The 20,315-nt window shown below is 45.7% G+C and overlaps 1 protein-coding gene across 1 annotated transcript in view; it reads right to left on the bottom strand.

The window, feature by feature from the left end:
* alk (ALK receptor tyrosine kinase) overlaps positions 1–19,502 on the bottom strand; it is a gene marked incomplete at both ends in the record, with an annotated part of 336,641 nt that extends 317,139 nt beyond the window's left edge. Inside the window, one exon of the mRNA XM_079287138.1 lies at positions 18,767–19,502. Within this exon, the coding sequence (XP_079143264.1) occupies positions 18,767–19,502 (736 nt within the window). The remainder of the gene's footprint in view (positions 1–18,766) is intronic.
* Positions 19,503–20,315: the final 813 nt, after the last annotated feature.

The raw sequence follows: 20,315 nt of genomic DNA, 5'->3' as shown, positions 1-20,315 counted from the left end.
ACTTTCAGTGACACAAGGCGTCACTTTTAAAGAGCAATACGGATGCGAGCACACATGCACAGGCTCAGAGGCAGATTATCACATTTAATTTACAATTAATGACCGACTAATGAAAGACTCTCTCTCTCTGTCCCTCTCCTCTTTTACGACTGATAGCTTCAGATGTCCCACCTGACAGTTTTTAAATTAAAATTACATTTTTTTTTTATATTTAATATTATTACACCATCAGACCGCCATTACACTTTTCCTCTCGCGCACCCCCTAGAGGCAGCTCGCGCACCCCCAGGGGTGCGCGCACCCCACTTTGGGAATCCCTGCATTACAGGTTTTCTGAATTATTGCAACCACTAAAAGCATCGGTTCTTGTGACATCCTTACCGTGAGGTTGGTACAGCGGAGATTTAAGGTTTCAGTTCCAGACATTTTTACACTTTGGTTTTTGTACAGATTGAACAAGAAAAGAAGAGACGTATTAATGCTTAATGCTTAATGCTAAACTAAGCTAACAAAGTATTGAGATTCAATTCATATCATTGTTAAAACATGATCAGATGTGGATCAGATTACACAGAGGTATTTCAAAAAGTTTTCTCGTATTAAAATAATAGATCAAGATGACGGTGCAGCCTTTGTTAAGGTATGTATACTTATGCAGATTTTTTTCATTCCAAGCAAGTGCTTGTTAGCTTAAACCAAGCGATCCATAATTCAAAAGAAATCCAATACATTTCTGAAATCTGTTGGACAAATCACTCCGGCTCGGGACAATCCAAACACTTTTTTGCCACAATGTTTTTCTCTCACAAACTCAAAGGATAACTCAAAAGACAGAAAAAGATATGTAGGAAAAGAAAAAGGTTTCTTCCAAGTAGAGGAATCAAATGTCAGACAATTAATGAGCCTGGTAACTTGTGTATTCTTTACACAACTACAGTCGTACCTCACCAGTGTGTGGGACTGAGATTTACATGCTGTGCTATTTTTTTCTTTCAGAAAACCCAAAGGAAAAGAAAGATGAGAGACGTACAATATTTTCTCCCGTTTTTTTTGATGTTTCACTTCGAGACCGCATGAATAACTCAACAGTGTTCATTCCACTAAGGATCGCATATCTCTTTCTCCTCTCCCTTCATCTCTCCCCCTCCAATCTCGAGCCTGTTTTACCTTTCATTTCTCTGTATTTTCTTCCACACCTGTTTATTTGACTATATCCATCTATAGCCTGCTCGCACCGAGGCAGCCTTCATCATACGAGACGGCAGCTGGAGCTGAAGAGAGGGCATGCCAGTGTGTTTACATAGGTAGTGTCTTCTTTGAAGCGGCATCAAACCGACGCGAGTCGGACACGGGTGGGATTAAATCGAACGTCAGAACACATGGGAGCGACCCGGAAATGTTTTTCATCAGACGTGTGGTTAAATGAAACGACAAACAATTTGTCTCGCGGGAGATGATGAGAGGTCAAACCGTGCGTCGTGAATTGCGCAGATTTCTTGGGTATTTGAGAATTTCAAAGTCTTGCCAGCCTTAAAGGCAGCCTCTGTCATTTTTTTTGAAAGAAGACATCACATATTATTCCTTTTACAAGGGAAAAGTTTCATCTGTGAGGAATTTAACGCTCCATTGCTCAATTCAATACGCTTAAAGCTTTTGCTGCTCGAGCCTTACTCAAGTAACTTGATGTTGGCTAATGTTAGCAGACTTTAGATATCGCTATGTAATTGACAAAGTGAGTGAAAGACACACTTTTCAATTGTTTTATCACATAAGTAAAGCAAGAAGTAAACATGAGTATGAACGCTAATTTATTTAAGCTAATGTTAGCTCACGTTGGATACCTGAATAACAGACATTACTGAGGCACTTTACTGGCTCTTTACTAATTAACAGTTAACTATGTTAACTGTTAATTGTCAACTGTGGTAAGTGAGGACTCATGAAGTCACCAAAGTTCCTCAGCGTCAGATATCATCCTAAACTTCAGCTACGATTAGCCACCACAAGCTATGAGCTGGTTCAAACAGGGCTGTAGCAGCAAATCTTGATTGTAATGTGTGTGTAAAGTGTGTGTTTTCATGCTTGTGAATTCAACTCTACATTTTTAACAAAAAAAAGGTGTTATCTTGTCCATGTTTTTGCTTTAGGCCCACAAACTTCTAACCATATCCTTCCTAAACTGTTTGTCTTAACTCAAATTCAGGGAATGCCCTTTGGTCTAAGAGTGCTAATATCCCAGCTTATCATGAAACGTACCGCAATGTACATGTTAATGAGAAAAATCATTTATATTCCTGGAGAAAATGGCTCGTTTGCACTCAAGTCATTACCCCTTTTACTGGCAAAGGGACCCAACTTGCAGATGAAACGGTAGCAGTTTAAGCAGTCATTCATCCTGGGGAGATAAGTAACCCTGCCAGATGGAAGACAATGCACCAAGATGTAATTAATCACTGTGTTCCCCGCTGGGTCAAAAGAAGGGAGGAAAGGACCGGATTCGCAGTTTTACTACTCAGTGTTAGAAAAAAGGGGAGTGAGATGCTGGACGTGAAGCTGTAATGCTGCGTTCACACCGGTCGCGTTGATTTTTTGACGCGCATCGAGATTACATACAAAGTCTATGCACAGACGCGATGAGACTGGCGCGCCTCGATTTTGCGATCCCGCGGCGCGTTGGACGCGTTATTGCAGTGCGGTGGACGCGGTGGACGCGTTGGACGCCGCAAAATCGCCAACGCGCGAGTTGAAATTTTTCAACTTCAGCGACATAATCGCGTGACGCTGTGGCGCGATAGCCTATCAGCGTTGAGTTGCTCCCCCTGTCATCACTGGCTTTCTGCCGTTGTTGAATCAGGAAATAAATCCTGTAGCCGTCTGTGTTCACCCAGAGCTCTACGATACCTCATATCAATAGAGACCGGACCAAACTATGTGTATACATGTGTGTGTGTAAACCATACGGTACAAACAATAAATAGACGCTGCCGTATTTACGTCTACGTGACGTTATTGAGTGCTGGTGGAGCTGCTACGATGTTAGCATAGCCTAGCACCGATCCATCAGAGCTCCATTGAGAAGACCAGTAACCTACAAATCGGTATCATTACGTAGTTATTTCGGAGTCCCTTTTTGTCGGAGAAGACAAGTACAAATCGGTATCATTACGTAGTTATTTCGGAGTCCCTTTTTATCGGAGAAGACAAGTACAAATCGGCATCATTACGTAGTTATTTCGGAGTCCCTTTTTGTCGGTTTATTGCCGTTGAATCACAGCCAAATCAGTTTATTTTGTGTTCCTACAGCTGTAGTAAACAGCGACCGGTGGCTTGCTAGAAACAGTGAATACAGCTCGATACAATCCACGGAGCTCCTCTGAACAATATTATGAACCAGACATGACGGCGTTTGGCATTCCGATGTTTGAGGGACTTCCACAACACGTACAAAGCAGCAATTGTCCTTATTCCTGTCATGGTTGACGGCGGAAAACAATGGCGGCCAGATCGAGGCTTCCAGGACGATAAACCACGCCCCCTCTCCGGCGCTACGAGATTTTGCGGCGACCGGTGTGAACACGACCGGCGGCGCGTTGGACGCTTTTTTGCAGTGCGTTGGACGCTTTTTTGCAGTGCGTCAAAAAATCAACGCGACCGGTGTGAACGCAGCATAACTCGTTCAGACGAGGCTGTAAAGTGTTTGAATCTTCCTACGCATCTATTTTTCATAGTTTTCGCCTCGTTTTTCGATGTGCTTCGCCCGTTTGGGCGTTTGTTGAGTGACCTCGCTTGGTGATTCAAGTCTTTTGTCCTCATTGGCATCATTTCAGACCCGAGCCCTTTTCCCTCCGCCGTGGCTCCCGTTCCCACACAGCTGATGGAAACGAGTGGGTCCCTGTGATTTCCGCTTCTTTCCTGTGCTGGGGCAGCGATGAGATCGGAGTGAAGAGAGAGAAAGAGAGAGCGAGAGAGAAGGAGCCAGAGGACGGGCTTAACGGTCCCCTCGAGCGACTTTATGACCTTTTAGTGATAAGAGGCTTGTCTTTGTGCCCAGCAAATTTACGAGCAGTAAGAAAAAGTGCTTTCTAATGTTACCTGGCTTCTTTTATTTCTATCCACTACATCTCTGCAATAAAGAAGCCATATGCACCACGGAGAGGGCTTGTGTGCCAATTAACAAAGGTCTCATTTGACTTATTTGAACTGCGATCAGTCCACCTTAAAATGGTAATTAGGCCTGGAAGATCGCTGCGAGTGCTCCGTGCTCCATTACTCGCAGTTAAACTTCGTCGCTGATCTGAAATTAAGCTGCGACCGTGCTTGCTGGTTAATAGTTCCAACTGGTGGGGGGCATCTATTTCCTTCCAGTTTACTCTTGATTACTTCCCGTTTCCTTCCTCCCAATCATCGTCCCCTCCCGCACATCGCCCTCTCTCCCTCGTTAGTCATTCACGTCGGCCCCTCGCTCTCCTCGAATCGTCCCCTGTAGATCGCGACCCTTTCGGCTCGCTCCTCACGGTGACATATCGGCTGTTTTGACGGCCTCACGCCGCTGTGCAAAAAAATACCCCCCCCCCCGCTTTTTTTTTTCTTTATTCAAATGAGAGGGGCCTGTGGCGCCAGTGCGGCGGTGGATCAGTGGGCAAATCTCGACAATCTGTCCCCGGCTGCACATGTGTCAAACACTGTCGTGTGGGGAGATTACTCTGTGCCCGCCGTCTTTTCCCCTTTTTCTGGAACTGCCAAAGCTTAGTCAAAATCGATCTTTACACTCGGGGTTTGGTGGCAGGAACCTCGGCGCCCCGTCTTTGGCCGACAGGTTTTGCCTGGTCGTCCACATGGGTGAACCAGATGGTAGGCACCCAGGGGTGACAAGCTTTGAAAAGCAAACAGGCACGGAATACACTTTTCTTACAAGCGGAAAAAAATCTCTCAAAAGTGTCGCAACTTACCAACTGGCTCACATTAATGCAGAGTGTTTGCTGTCTGCGATTACACTAATGAGCGTAATATTCCATGGACTCTCGGGCACTTTTGTTTTTTAGATTTGACATTTCTGAGCAACTAGATCCTCATTCACGGAGCTCCGTGGTCGCAAACGCGGCCACCAATAATGGATTTTGAGGAGCGATTGTGCCGTTTCTCTTTTTTTGTTTCTGTAACCCTTGAGCCGTTTGAGTGCAGCTGCTGTTGTTTTGTACAGAATTAATGGAAACTCAACATATATTTGAAAGCCGTTCTCTTTTTGCTCCCCTTGACCGAACAAGAGACCAAAAAAACTCTCTTCGCCGACATGTCTCCTTTAAAATAGAAGCAGAGGTCTCAGAGCCAATGCAATCCATCTGTAATGGGTTCCTCCCCTTTGATGGCTCTGATGTTTAATCAGAGTAAGAGCTGGGTCTCGCTTCTGCTGGCATTCATTAATTTGGAGTCTCTTTTTTTTCCCTTTTTTTTTTTTTTTTGCCACCCTTAAAAGCCAGCTGGCATTCGGCGCCGGGCCGATTGAGTCCTGTCCAATAAGGCAGCAACTGGGTTATAAATGACTTGCAGTCACAACTGGTCAATGCCTGCTCTCACCGACCCAAACACGCGGGCGTGGGTTTGCCATCTCGTCTTAACTGCTTCATCAAAAGGATGATTTGCGCCTCCTATTTTCTCATTTTCAATCAGCATTGTTGCGCTGAGTTGGCACGCATGGGCCCATTTGTCTTTATCTCCAGAAGCATCCGTCTCTTGCCGTCATGGATATCACAGCACATTCACTGTGGATGTATTTCAGCAGAGGACCACCTTCAACAATCACAATGATGTCAAAGAGTAAAAAGAAAAAAGTGGAGGGTAGGTTGGCTGTTCTACCCCGAACAAGATGTCCATTAATTTAACAAGTCTAGCAAAATTTGTCATTGTCATGTTTCGCACAGTTTAAAAGGGGCTTGCCCCAAGTGATGCCAAGGAGCGATACAAAATTCACTCGTTTATTAGCAGATACAACAGCAGATGTAACATAAATCATTGTGAAAGAAAACATATATATATATGATTGTACTGCTAGATCCAGAAGGAGGGAGATCAATCTTGTGTGAGCAGGACAGCAAAGATTAAGTACAACGAGACAGAAATTATTAAGGCTGCATTCTTTAACCGCAGGGTGTCAGAAACTGTTGCATATTGATGACAATTACATACGGTGTTCTTCAACAGACAATCCTTTCTTACATCTCTTTCAAATGACTGCATTCAGAACAATACTGGAGAAAAACAGGTACCGTAACGTTTTCTGAATTTTGGCATCAACTTAGTCTGGATCGGTTCTTGTGACATCCCTAAGAGCCAGGCTAGCTTACTCTCCTGCCATCAGCACATACTTGAGCGTGGTTTCAGTCTTCTCGACTGATTCATGAAGCAAATAAGAGCATTTCAAAAAAAAAGGTAAACCTGTCCTTGGTCTCAATACATTATCATATTTCCCCCCAAATAGTTTTTGAAGGTATCGGACCAGTGAAATGACGGTCGCCATCACAGGTCGGTAGCAGAAATATCTCTCTAAAAGAGGCTTGAGTTAGCACGAGTCACACTGCAGTGTGAAAAACTGCAACTTCCAATTAAAATGAATGAATGAAACTGCTCAGAGACGAGACCTCCAGACCTTGAATGTGTAACGCTGTCTCTGGAAAGTCAAACCAATGGCCTCACCCAAAGATCAGAACACACACACACACACACATATTTTGTGGCGCTACGGAGAAATGTGAACAGTTTTTCCATCATCATTTCAACTCTTTAGTTGCAAATATGTTTTACTCCTCCAGAGTCATTAATGGGCAGTAAATATTGCCTAGCTAAGTGAAGATGGCTCCTCCTCAGTGAATTAAGTGTCTGGGGCAGAAAAAGGGAAAGGAGTCAAGAAACTGTCGACCTCTCGTTGCTGAGGAAAAGCACTCTCCCTCTCCGCCTGGCTGCCCCCCCGGTCGCCGCTCTGGGACTGTGTCAAAGCCGTCGCACTACATGGTGCCGCGCCATCGGTTTTCGGAGGCCGAGTCACCGGAGCTGGTCCGTTACGCCACTTGTCATTGCAGTAGAGTGAAGACGGTGCCCAGCCCAGCCACTCGTGTCATTTAACAATGCCCCCTGCGTAGTTCGGGCAAGAAGAAGAGTTGTGAGAACTATACCTACGTCTTTGTGCGGAGCCAAATCTCCCGTGTCCCGTTTTAGTCCTCTACGTCAGAGCTGGCCACGTGACGGTTACAAAGATCGGCAATTCAGGATGATAAGAGGAGAAACAGAAACTGACTCTGTCCAAGTTCATTTTGTAACCTTTACATAATCCGTCCTCAAGCCTCAAGGCAACCGCATTCACCATCTTTTTCCTGGGATAGTGCGAGTAGCCAAGCAGTTTTATAATGAACCGCCTGTAAGGGGACAGATAACCCCCCCCCCCGCCCCTCCCCCTCCCCTCCTCTCATACTTGTCAGTGAGCGGCTTTATCCCCGTGGAAACTGGAAGCCTGGAATCCGGAGTACATGACAATCGAGTCGGGCTTTTCTTTACAGAGCGTCAGGCCGAGATGGAGAGATTGAGCTGTGTGTTTCTCTGGGTTTCAACCGCGGTGAGATTACACATCGGCCCGTTCACTAACCCTGACACCCACTCGCCGCTCGAGTATCCAATATCGCCCCGTGATGCGTTCCACATTAGCATTCCCCGGTCTGCATCAGAGGACTGTAAAAGGAAATAAATGGGGGGGGGGGGGGCATCTGACCCATTTCTCGGTGTTTGCTCATACAACATGTTACCTAACCATGTGGCTATGCAGCTAAAACAAAATCCTTTAGCATCTGGTCATCACAGCTAGTTTGGGTCAACTTTAGAGATGCATGCACACAACCAAAAGGCAGACAACAGAAGCGGGCATTTATGGACATAAATGGCAAACCACTGCTAGTTTCGCTCATGATTCACTGTGGCACCTTGCTCCCTGCAAAGCCTCTGCAAAGCCTGAGCAGTGTCCACCCGTGGCAATTGCTTGCTTGCGGCTAATTCCTTCCTGGAGGAAGAGAGGGGCCTTCAGTGTCAGGTCAGTAATGCCTTTACATTCATGATAAGCAAAACTCAGATCAACTAGCAGCACCGGCCAGTGTGTGAACCGGTTCCCCTCGCCCCCGGCCACGTTCGCTTTGACCCCGTGCTCTTTTTCTACTTAGCGCCGAAAAGACAACCGCCAAGGTCGGGCCGTATTAGTACGACACGGAGACAAGGTGTGTGGGTGGCAAGAGTAAGAGTGTGTTGGAGTTGGATGGCGGTGAGGCCAGGGTCGTGACTTGATTTCATGGACTCTGTGCAAGGTCAGCGTGATGCTGTCCAGCTGGCACTGCTGATGTGGCTGCTAGCTGTTGGCTCACTGTTCCAGCAACCTCAGACAGGACGAGGAGGAGGAAGCTTTGTGCTCCCTGTAGGACATGAACATGGTCCTCTCTCTGTTCTCTGCAAACAACTCACAAACAAATCAGCTCAAATTGCGAGTGACCGACCATTTACAGGAGTTACGGACGTAGAGCGCGGTCGTGATGAATGGTGCGCTGTATCAGTCGATACCGCGACGTTACACGATGATTTGTGTGAAGGTCAGGGTCCCCTTGGGGGAAAAAAAGCCCCCTGACAAGCCATAACACGTACAGAGCATGAGGAAGGAAAATGGATTAAAACCACTCCGTCAAAAGGTCCTTGAATGTCCAAGGCGAGTTTATTTGTAGTGCACGTTTCAGCTGCAACAACAGGGCTCGACAGTAAACAGTTGCCAGGTTGCCATTAGTGGCCATTAGTGGAAATGACTTCTATCGCAAAAAAAAGGGCAACGCAGCAGGTGACAGTGCGGCACGTGCGTTTACCCGTGCGCTCAGTTTCGAGTCGATGGCGAAGGCCATTAAGGTGTTACCCTGTGGCGTGAAAAGTTCCACCCGCAAACAAATGCGGAAATTGATTCAACGGAAAAAAACAACTAAAAACTGATGACCCTGCACTGCTTTTGTAAACCAGGAATTTAAGGTCGACATTTCAACTGAAAACACTTAGATTCTCTTTACTATCAGGTAAAACAAACTACAAAGATTTTAGTTTGGTTATGTAATGAAGCATTGCATTTTTTTATGTTACATTTGTATTGTTAAGCTGACATATACCTGCAACCATGTTTTCAGCTCCCGCAACCAAAAGCTCATGCTTGATTGCCAACATGGCGACTTTTAAGAGTTAGTGTTGAGCCGTTTATATGAAACTCAAATGCATTTACAAAATGTATGCAAATAAACATTGGGCAATACTTATATCATGCACTCTGGCACTTTATTTACATTCTAAGAAGGTCTGAATCATTGGAAATGTAAAATGTGCACCTCAAAAACAACCGTTTACATTCCAGATTAATTACAAATTGTGATGTAAAAAATATGTGCGCTCGGCATTTCTCCTCTACTGTGACTTCCACCCATTGTGGATGATTCCTGCTGTACGGATGACAACACCAACTTGAGCCAGCTAACACAGACGACTGAATCCTTATATTAGCTTTGGCTGAACTTATTGTAGTTTTACACACAGAGGACTGTCACTTTGTCCCCCGTTTTTTTGCCAGTGGAATCGTTCTGCAAAAGGTATCGCTCGCAACCAGTATGGATAGGACAATTCACTCAGCGACAATTAAAAAACTGTTGAAAGTTATTGAGTGAAAGTGTTGCACTTCCATAAAGTCAGGGGTCTTGTGAGAGATGGGTTTAAAGAAATATGTTCGAAATCCTCTCGAGTCAAATTTAGTTTTTGGCTTGAAACCCTGAATAAAAACAGTTTTCACAGCAAGATAAAATAGAGAGGAAATGATGATCTTCCTAACACAAAGTGTTTTTACCGTGGTATCTGATAAGAATCGTAGAATTCCGCTGGTACTGGAATGGACTATCCCAACCCCTTTTTGACTGTTTGTTGTGGCTTTATCCAAGACTTCTTCTTTTTTTAAATCAAAAACTTGAGCTTGTTCTCAAGTTTGTTATTGGGAAAAATTCGTTTTTGCTAGTTTCTTCAGATTGCCAACCCTAGCTTTAATCTCGCCTCAGCTGATATGACTGGGTTGGCTGCTGTGAGCGACTGACGCTTCACAAAGCCGGACAGAAACCACATTTGTGACCCCGCGAGCAGCAGAGCCGAGTCTGAGTTGAGACTTCATCAAACTTTTCCTCAGTACACTTCTCTGCGCTCCAGCTGAGAAGATAAGCCGTCTCGAGGCGTGGGGGCGAGTTCAAAACAGCGGCGGGCAAAAAGAAGTCCAGCCTCGATCCCCCTTGAACCCGGTCAAGGCCACTGAGGGTGCTTGGGGGCTCGCGCTCCGATAAGCCACAAACCATCTCTCGTGGTGCTGCTGCTGCTGCTCCGTCTCTTCACCTCCGTCAGTGTACGGCCTCCCCAACACGAACACACACACCAGCAACGGTAGGGGTGAATGAATCAACACGCCAGGTGGGGCTGCGGAGGTTTCATGGGATAAGTGGGTTGCGTGAGAAGCAGCTCTTCGTCGCCCTTTTTCATGGTGAATCACATCCCATTAAGTGGGTTTTGTCCTGTGATGAGTATGCTGCTGGTGCTCTTCATCGAACCCATTCCGGATCATAAAGGGAGCTGGCGATGTGGCCTGAGAGCACTGCTCCTCTTAGGCTGCCTGGGCTTTGTGTGTGTACGGAGACTTCTTTTTTCTCCGACTATCTGCGTTCCCGTCTGATGCCCCGTGTTCACAGGGACTGCTTTGATGGAGCTCAAATGTGAATTTGGCTTAAGACGTGTGAAAAACCGAGAACGGAGAAAAAGCTTCGTGGTAGTGCTTCACTGGACTGGAAAGACAACAGGTGTGTTACGCTGTCCTTAAAGTGATCCTTTTTTTAATACATCCTCCTTTCCTTTATGCTGCGGTCTTGTTTGAAAATTCTATGAAATTAAAGAAAAAATCTTCCTCCAGGACCTCAGGAAATATAACACTCCTATCTATCGCGCTCATTAAAGCTGCACTCATCATTATTTTTACATTATACTCTTGTAGCGATGAACTCGGAAAGCGTTGCCACCCAACTCAACACGGAGCCTTTAACTCTGGAATTCTGTGCTTAAAGGAGACATATGGTGCTCGTTGTCAAGGGGTTTCTACGAGAACATGTTTACATACTTTAATGTTCAATAAACACTTTATTTTCCTCATGCTGTCTGTCTGAAACACTCCGTTTTAGCGCCTGTCTATTTAAGACCCCCTTCCCAAAAAAAGCCCAGTCTGCTCTGATCTGCTCTATATGGTGCACCTTTGCGAAGGTTTACCCACTGGCTGTTCAAAAAACACTTTAGCATCTAGCTTGTGGAGCATTTAGCAGCTAAAGAGCCAGATATTTCCCTTCAGGAGTGTGCGGAGACCAAAGCAGAGCTAAAAGAGAGTGAATATTGGTTTTATGTCCGTCCGGTGACAGGAAACATTATTCCAAATGAAAGTCAAATATCTGCACAACTAATAACAACAAGACAATCGATGTAATACAGGTTTTACAGTCAAAGAGATGTACAGCCTCTATTAGCCATAGCTTCACATATCTCTGTTTGCTCGGTTGCTACATATTTCTTATGTTATGCCAATTTAAATTCACATCCAAATCCAGAGGATGAGACCTTTTTGAGACCAAAGGCTCTCATTCGCTTCCCCTCCCTCCTCTTCCTCATTCCTTCCAAGTTAGTCGCTGGCAGGAAGCGAGTGGTGGAAGAGAGGACACAGGCAGCAGGAAGCACAGCTGGATGCAGAGAGACCTCATTTAGAGAAGACCCTCAGACATGTATCTGCTTCTTTTGGAATAAATGGAAATATAAAAAGAAAGAAGTCAGAAGATGACTCACACAAATATGGCTATCAGGTTGGTTATTTCTACGCTGCTCCAAATGTGACCGAGAGGTGAAACAATACTGAGCTTTGAGCAAATACGTATGCCTCGTTTTAAATTAATTTTGCAATAACTGCATTTGCAAATCATGTATTGACAATAAACGTTTTGTAACACCAGATACATACATGTATCCTAAAACAGTTTCTAGTGAATGCAAACCGATTACAAGGAAGGTTGAATTTGGAAATTCCCCAGCAATGATCTAATACAGCCGCGAATTAGCAAGATAATAAGATAAAAAGTGAAATTCTAGTCTACGTCTAGGAGCAGACATTTTTGCACATTTTTGCACATAAATAACTTTTTTATTTAAATCCAGGGGTTTATCCATAAATGCATTTAATTATAATTGAGGTGAATTTTAAAGAGGTTACTTCGCCCAAACAAAAGAAACACATGCCTTCATGTGTGCTGACTCAGCAGAGACAACATCAAAGTAAAACGAAACCTTCAGCCCTGACAACAGCTGGGATTTGTACATGCGATCTTACTACACATGTATTACATGTTTGGTCCCCTTACATACATCCATAGGGCGAAGAAGTACACGAGTGTGCTCAACAAAAAAATGACACAGCATGCCTACAAAAGGGTAGAAAAGGAGCTAAATTGGGCCCGTGTGGCATCTTGGCATTTAAATTGGCAAACGCATACAAAAATAGATGTCCCCGCACAGCGAGCGGAGCGTATAGTTCCAGAAAAAAAGGTATGACCCCCTCGTTTATTTATTTCTCTCATTATGGAAGTGGAGCATCTCGTGGTGCGCAGAGGCCTCTCGCAAGCGTCGCCATTAATCAAACAGTCAGCTCCGCAGGTTTCCTCTGTTGTTCTTTTTCAAAGTATAAATGAAAAACACATTGGGGGAATGACAAGGGAGAACAAGGCAGTGCTGAATAGGAAGTGTAGAATAAAACAAAAAAAGGGTGAAATCACAGCTACGGTCACCTTGACTACCCGGTAATTTACAAAACAGTGACACGAGCATGAACTACGAGGGTGATTCATACCGCAGAAGGCATTAGCTGCTGTTTACCTTGTCAAAGTGTTTATCCGCGGAGCTCCTAAATTGGCAAGCTCCATGTTTTCATATTCAAGTGTGGCCGGCTACAGAATGCTAACAGCTTGTCTTTTTTGTGCAACTGTTGCGCCGCTCCTCCTCCTCCTCCTCCTCCGAGCACTTGAAACGGAGCCAACTAATGTGAGGGCCGGGCACGCGGGGGCCGTATGTTTTCACCAGCCAAATAAATGATTCCCCTCATTCCCTTTCAGTGCAGGAGAATCAGCCGTCTCATTAGGCCGACAGCAGGCCTGTTGAATGTGACCGTCCCGAACGGATCTCAGCGGGTTCAGGGGTCATCCAATTACTCTTTTTTTTTTTTCCAATGCAGAGAAAAACTGCCGTTTCCTGAACTCCAAAGCGTGCGGTGACAGTCGCAGGGTGGTAATGAGATCGTCACTTCTGGGTGTTTGCATTGCAATGCTATGAAAGTCTCATCGCTCACATTTAAAAAAAACAAAAACCAGGAGTGAATCAATGAGAGATCCTCTCAGCACTGCTGCACGACGCTGGTCACAGACCTTGACAAAGACGGGAGAGAGCACGGTCTCCCCTCAGGCCCCGGTTAGCTGCTAACGCGCGCTTTATCGTGCTCGCTGCGACCTGCGCCATCGATCGGCAGCTTCGGGGTCCGCCGGGGGATTGGTGGTGTCACGAATGAAGCGAATCGACCATAGAAATGCATAAATAATAAAGTGGCATGTCATTCTGACTTCCTATCGATTTTCCCATTAGCGGCTGATTGATACAAGCTTTAAATGTCAGGGGTGTCATTGATTACCACGAGTCCACGCACTCGTTCGTCATTTGTTATGTTTTGTTTCTCCCGGTGGCTCCGCAGCCTTCCACCTGCAGGGCGGACTGAATGAAAGGTCAACGGGTGTACCGCGTCATCAAAGCTGTGTTCCCAGCAGAGTGTTTACACCCACTCTCATGACACCGGTCCAACTTCACCACACAGGAAGCCTGAACTCTTCCCTCTTCGGTCCAAGAAGAGAGAAAGTGTGAATCCACAATGTCCTACGCTAAGAAAATAAGTTTCAGTGTGGAGGGTATGAAATCATATTGTCTGGACTGATGGTCAAATGGCACGAAAACAATCTGTGTATTCATTATTTGATCGCAGAATTGAAGAATTTTGATGGCTGTCACAATTTGCGTGTTTCAGCTCTTCAATGCATCAATCTGTTTTGCTCTTTTATGTCATTTAAAAAGCCGTATTCTTGACTTTTGCCCTTTTGGTCACAACAGTTTTTATTTTTTTTATTTTGGAGCTTTTGATGGATATTTTTGATGTTTATACACAAAATGATTAGATCGATAACTCCATAAGATAATCTACAGAAGGCAAATGATCGTTAATCGCCAGCCTACACTCTAATTAGAGGCTTTTTAATTAACTATTCTTTTTATAGGTCAACTCTGAATTCTATTCACTGTGACGGGGTCCTATATCGCCGTGGCCTTTAGGTGGCTTCTAAGCAGTACAGTGTCATAAAGCTCTGGACGTGAATGATGCCATCATGGATATGATCCAACCAAAAACATCTAACTGGCGCTGCAACTAAAGGTTATCATCATTATTGATTCATCTTGGGAACATTTTCTTGATTCGTCAGTTCATGCTTTGAACCTAAGAAATGTCAGAAACTACAGTATGTCCTGTTCAGCCGAAAGAGAAAGAAGCTGGAAATTATTGATTATCAAAATCCCTTTTTTCACTAAGCTTTGAATTGACAAATGATTCCATCTGTGATTATGATCAGTACTGCAAAAACTAGTCCACCATGTAATTCATTTATTCAAATAATGTTCATCAATTGAAAAGTCAGAATGAATAATGATGAAATAACATGAAAGTCCATCCCGGTGGTTGTTTTCCTATAAAAAGAACAAAATACAGAAAAAAGCAACAAAGTCAACTGTTCTGCAATCATTGTGTCTAAAAGAGCGCTGCTCCAGCTGCTCTTGGGCCCAACATTCCTGCTACATTGTGAGTAAGAAAAAAAGGGAAAAGGCATGAACCTAAAAAGCGTATCCATCTTTCAAGGAGAAACCGCTTCTCAAAAAAAACAAAAAGGGGCCACAAGCGACGCGGGGTAAACAAAAGTAGCAGGCGTGTAATCTAACTTCAAATTGCAATAATTGCCTGACGGCTGAAAACGTTCTGTTTTGTAAGCCTCTCAACGGGACCAGCAGACGGGGCACATTGTGTGTGTGTGTGTGTGTGTGTGTGTGTGTGTGTGTGTGTGTGTGTGTGTGTGTGTGTGTGTGCGCGTGTTGCATTCAAGGCACAGCTGAGGGGGCCAAACATCGGCGAGACGGGTGCCCTCCGTCTGCTCCTCCTCCCGAGCATTACGTCACTTCAGGGGGCTTCCTGTTACAGTTACGGAGACTCTTTTTTGCTAATGGCCCGCCAAGGAACACGAACGGCGGTATCCGTGTGTGAGTTAGTGACCTCCCCCCCCCAATGATGAGATCGTTTTAACGATTCTACCGATTCTATGCCAGCGCTTTGACAAACATAACGTGGGATAATAAAGTGGAGGTCAACTCTTTATCACACCTGCCCGGTACTGGTCTCCCCCCTACCCCCCCCCCCCTCCCTAACCCCACCACCATAACTCATCGCAGTGTTCCTCATTAGCGAGGGGCCCCATAGGGCAAGAGTGAGTGTAAATGTACTGCGCAGAGTTTTAATGCCTCGATTCCCACAGGCGCGTTCACTTGATCGTCAAATTATTCCGGGTTGCGGCGACTGATATTTACTTCACGCTAATAGTCGTCATCTTACCGGAGGCTGGGAAAGAAAGACAAAAAACAAGTGTATAGCGTTCATATTACACAGGAATATGCCAAACAGAGGCCAATCAGCGGGTGTAAAGGAGCTGATGGAGCGAGTCGACACACATTGGAGCCTTGAGTTTAGTCATTTAAGATTGGGGGAGGTAGGAAGGAGTATGTATTACAGGATGGGGGGGGGTAGTGGAGGGACGATAAATGTGTGTGTTCGTGTGTGTGAGGTTTGGGGGGGCTTGTGTCCGTCTGCTCCTCGTAGAAAAGTCCGAATGTAACAGCTTATGATAATGAGGGTGACTCTGCAAACATGCAGCAGGGAATGAACCTTTATCTTTAGCTTGGCAATATATAGATACAATATTGTTATGCCACATAACTAATTAGACATTCTTACAATCTGGCCTGTTCAATCAGTCACTCACTGCAGTTGTCTGTTTGTTTGTTGGCAGGGAGAACTCAAAGGAACATCTTTGTCCCAGCTGTGCACATGGCTCCCAGCATTCAAAGTCCGACAATAAATATCCAACAACATTGTGTCTGTGTTTTCCTTGGTAACTTCATCACATTTCAGATACTGTACACAGCATGGACATAAAACGAAGTCATTCATGAATACATGGCGAAATGCCTGTACTTTGGTAACGGTTTACGTTACGACGGTAACTCTACCCGGAGGCTGAGGGTCACAGCTCAAACACTGAGTGAGTTCTGGCTCGGTGTGCAGAGGGAGCATCCACTCATGGGGCAGAGGGCTGTGGGCATTCTGCTTCCCTTCGCCACGTCCTACCTCTGTGAGGTCGGCTGTTCTGCTGTTGCCTCTCTCAAAACTAAATACAGATCTAAGCTGAACATTGCACAGACAGAACTTTATTTGCATTGTTCTAACAAAGTGATTGCACATTGTATTTGTTTTTGTCTGATGGAGCAATCTGGTTTCCTTGCAATTTTCTTGATTCTATTTGAAAAAGCACAGCTGGAGGAGTCACAAAATGTTATTTCAATAAAAATTCAACATGGACCATTTTGTTTCAATTTATTTGGGGCGGTGGGGCATGAACATTTTCCTTCCTCCAAAGTGGGGCGTGACAGAAGAAGTTTGAGAACCGCTGCTGTAGAGTCAAAGACGAACTCGGAAATAGTGCGTGGGTGTGGGTCTATATTTTTGCTGAATCGACAGAGGACACAACAAGTTCCAGCTTCATGGGAAGACACTCCCAGGTCAAGAGGGTAAACATTTTACAAACTTTCTGAAATGTGTTTGATATACAAATAAAGAATTATCTTAGATTTGCGCACATTTGCATACATTTCCAGAACAGATATGTGGACATTGGATAAAGCCAGGCTCAAAGTTCTTGTTTCATTTTGTTGACATAGTAGAGTCAAACGGTGTACTGAAGGAACTCTCAATATCTCTTTATCATTCCATAAATCAGAAAATACTATCAGCCATAAACAAAAGTGTCATGAAATGTTCTGTGGATCAGGCTACAAATAAGATAGGAACAAACCCCTCAGGACAAACTTTCACAATACAGATAGGAAGGATATACTGGAAGGTTTGCTGTTTGTAAGTGGTGCTGAAGGAGATTTCTGGCTCATATAGACAAAATGAAAGATATTTATTGTAAAGATGCCATACGTTTAAGACACTGTACTGATCATATAGCAAGAGCATCCTATAGCAATCACCATTAAACTCTCCCAGTTGATTACATTAAAACATCTTTTTTTGTATTGCAACTTCTCTGATATGTTATGTTTAAATATGCAAATGAGTAATTAAGTAACACTAACTGTTGGTGAGTTTATGAGAAAGTAAACACCTGTGTATTTTATTTGGTTATTTCCCCCTTCACACACATTCACAGCTGGACGCTGCCACTCACTAGCAGCTCCACTGGAAGCGTTTTAGGGTTCAGTACTTCGCTAAAGAGCGCCTCCTCAATTGATGCCGAGAAAGGTACACCCTAACGATGCCATCGTCCCCAGCTGGCTTCCCACCTGCTAAGCTGTGCTGTTGGAATGCCTGCCGGGAGCTGCAGGGCTTCTGTTATGTTTCATCATCAAGAGGAAAAAAAACAGCTACCACAATCATAACCAACACACAATGTAATAACATGCTGCTGTTTCTTTCCTCATCAGATTGCAGCCGAACATTCCACGATGGGTTCGGTTGCTTTTTTGTGTTCTTTTTCCCCTGTCCGGGCCAGCCTCCCTCATCAAAGTCATGAAGCAATTACACTGATTGTGGCGATGCTCAGAAGAGCTAGGGAAGTCTCTCTCTCTCTCTCTCTCTCTCTCTCTCTCTCTCTCTCTCTCTCTCTCTCTCTCTCTCTCTCTCTCTCTCTCCAACAATAACGGATAATTTGGTGCCTGGTCCCAAAAAAACCACAGCATTGTTCTTTTAAAATGTCTTTAAGGTGAGGCGGCTCGCATATCACGCACATAGACTCCCTCCCTCACCCCCCCCCCCCCCCCCCCCAATGAAATAATTATTAGCGCTTCAGAACTGATAAACCAAGGTAAGCCTATATAACTGCACTAGCCCAGAGTGGATCTGAGCTGGAAAACAAAAATCTAAAGAGTTTGGGGGAATGAAATCAACATCAGCGCCTCCCCCCCCCCCCCCCATCACAGCAACAGACCTTCACATGCATGGAGGGTTATTCTCTCTTCCACACACACACACACACACACACACACGTCATCATTTACAAATAGATAGGCCCTCCTCCATGTGCTGACGTTTTCGCCTTGAAAGCAGCACGCGCATCTTTAGACACATTGGATTCAACGTGAAAAAAACTAAATCACAACCGTAACGGAGCAACTCGAACGCACCACTGCCGAGCCGTGGCATGTGCACGCACGTGTGTGCAGGTGAACGTGGGACAGAGAGAGAGAAAAGAGAAGGGGAGGGAGAGGTGAGAAAATAAAATGAGTACAAACTCACCCCTGGAGGATATCTGGAGGAAGAGGCGCGGGTCCGCTGCGCGTATGGCCGCGGTGTAGCGATCCTCCATCCCAGGGACCTGCGCCTTTTTCTCTGGGATGAGCCGGACCCTGAGCCGGGCCCCCTCCGCGCCAAGCCACCACTCCAGAATAGTTGTGAGGTCCATTTCCAGGTCGAGCGGCGGGGCCTCCTCGTGCACGGACAAACCCCCGCACCCCGTCCGCACTAGATCCTCTCCTATTTCCACCACGACTTGGTTCAATTTCCTGCTGGCTTTCGTCAAGCCAAGTTTCAGAACTTTGGACAGCGGCCGCTTGTGGGAGAAGGGCAGCTGTCCCTCGGCGGACGCGTTCCTCGGCGCGGAGTCCGCAAAAGTAGACACGGTCTTCTGCAGGGGTGTGCAGCGCATTTTCAAGTTTGCGCGCACCGCGTAGCACCCGCTGGAAGTCTGGCAGTCGCCGTTCAGGGGTCTCTTTATGAACTCCGCCAGGTAATAGCGCAAGAGAGAAGGGACCGCAAAATCCACCGCGAGGGTTTTCCTCTTGAGCCTGGAGTTCATGGTTTGGTTTGAGTCCCGTTTGCCCCCCGTTTCCCCGCTGGTGCTGCCGCCGCCGTTCACGTTGCCGAAGCCGGCGGTGGGGACATCCATCCCCGCCGTGGTCCTTGTCGAGGCGCACTGCAGCCCGGTGAAAAACGCCGCAGAACAAACGAGCGAAAACAATATCCTCGCGTTCATGATGAAACAAAAAAAATGGAATGATCTTTCGTTTTTTATGGGAGAAGAAGCGCCCGATAATCCCGCCGTTCCACCGTCTCCTCTCCGTCTGCTCCTGTCACACAGGCAGCAGCAGCGCAAGATCTCAAAGTGCGAATCGATGATCCTGCGGGTCTCTCGCGCCTCCTCGCCGGTGCACACCCGCGGCAATACAGAGGGAACTGTTTTTTTCTCCTTCTTTTTTACATTAGTTTGCCGCTGACTGTTGATGTGCACCCTGCTTTAAACGTGAAAAGTGCCATCTCCCGCTCTCTGTTCCAACCCCCCCACCCCCACCCCCCAACACACACACACCTTTAAAACAATGCCTTTTCCTCCTCGGTGCTCCCCAGGACGCTGATTGATATGCCGGTCGGGTCCGCTCCGGTGGCTTCCAAAAAAAGCCTCCCTGTGACCCTGTCTCTTTGGCACCGTTGTGACGGAACACAAGTGGTCTCTCTGTCAACAGCGGGATGCAGCTTCGCTCTCTTCCCCCATGCACTCTCCTCTCTCTCGCGCAACTAAATCTCAAATTCACAGCGAGTTCTTTTTCCGATCAGCAAAGCATCGATTAGAGTTGTAAAATAGCGACGCGTGTTACGGGTTCGCCTAATTGGAAAAGCCCGGCAGCTGCGTCTCTCAGGTTAATGTATTCGCCGCACATATTCTTTGAGTCACAAAGTGGCAGCTCCGCTCGCCTCTGTCATGCCAGCACATGCGGTAAAAAAGATGAAAAAAGTCAGTTAATTTGACGTCAATGCGAGCAGTTTTCTCTCCCCTTGCGCAAGGGGGGGC

Source organism: Melanostigma gelatinosum, assembly GCF_949748355.1.
Source record: "Melanostigma gelatinosum genome assembly, chromosome: 16".
Classification (NCBI taxonomy): Eukaryota; Metazoa; Chordata; class Actinopteri; order Perciformes; family Zoarcidae; genus Melanostigma; species Melanostigma gelatinosum.
Note: the sequence above shows the minus strand (reverse complement) of the source record. Positions and strands in the feature narration are given on the sequence as shown.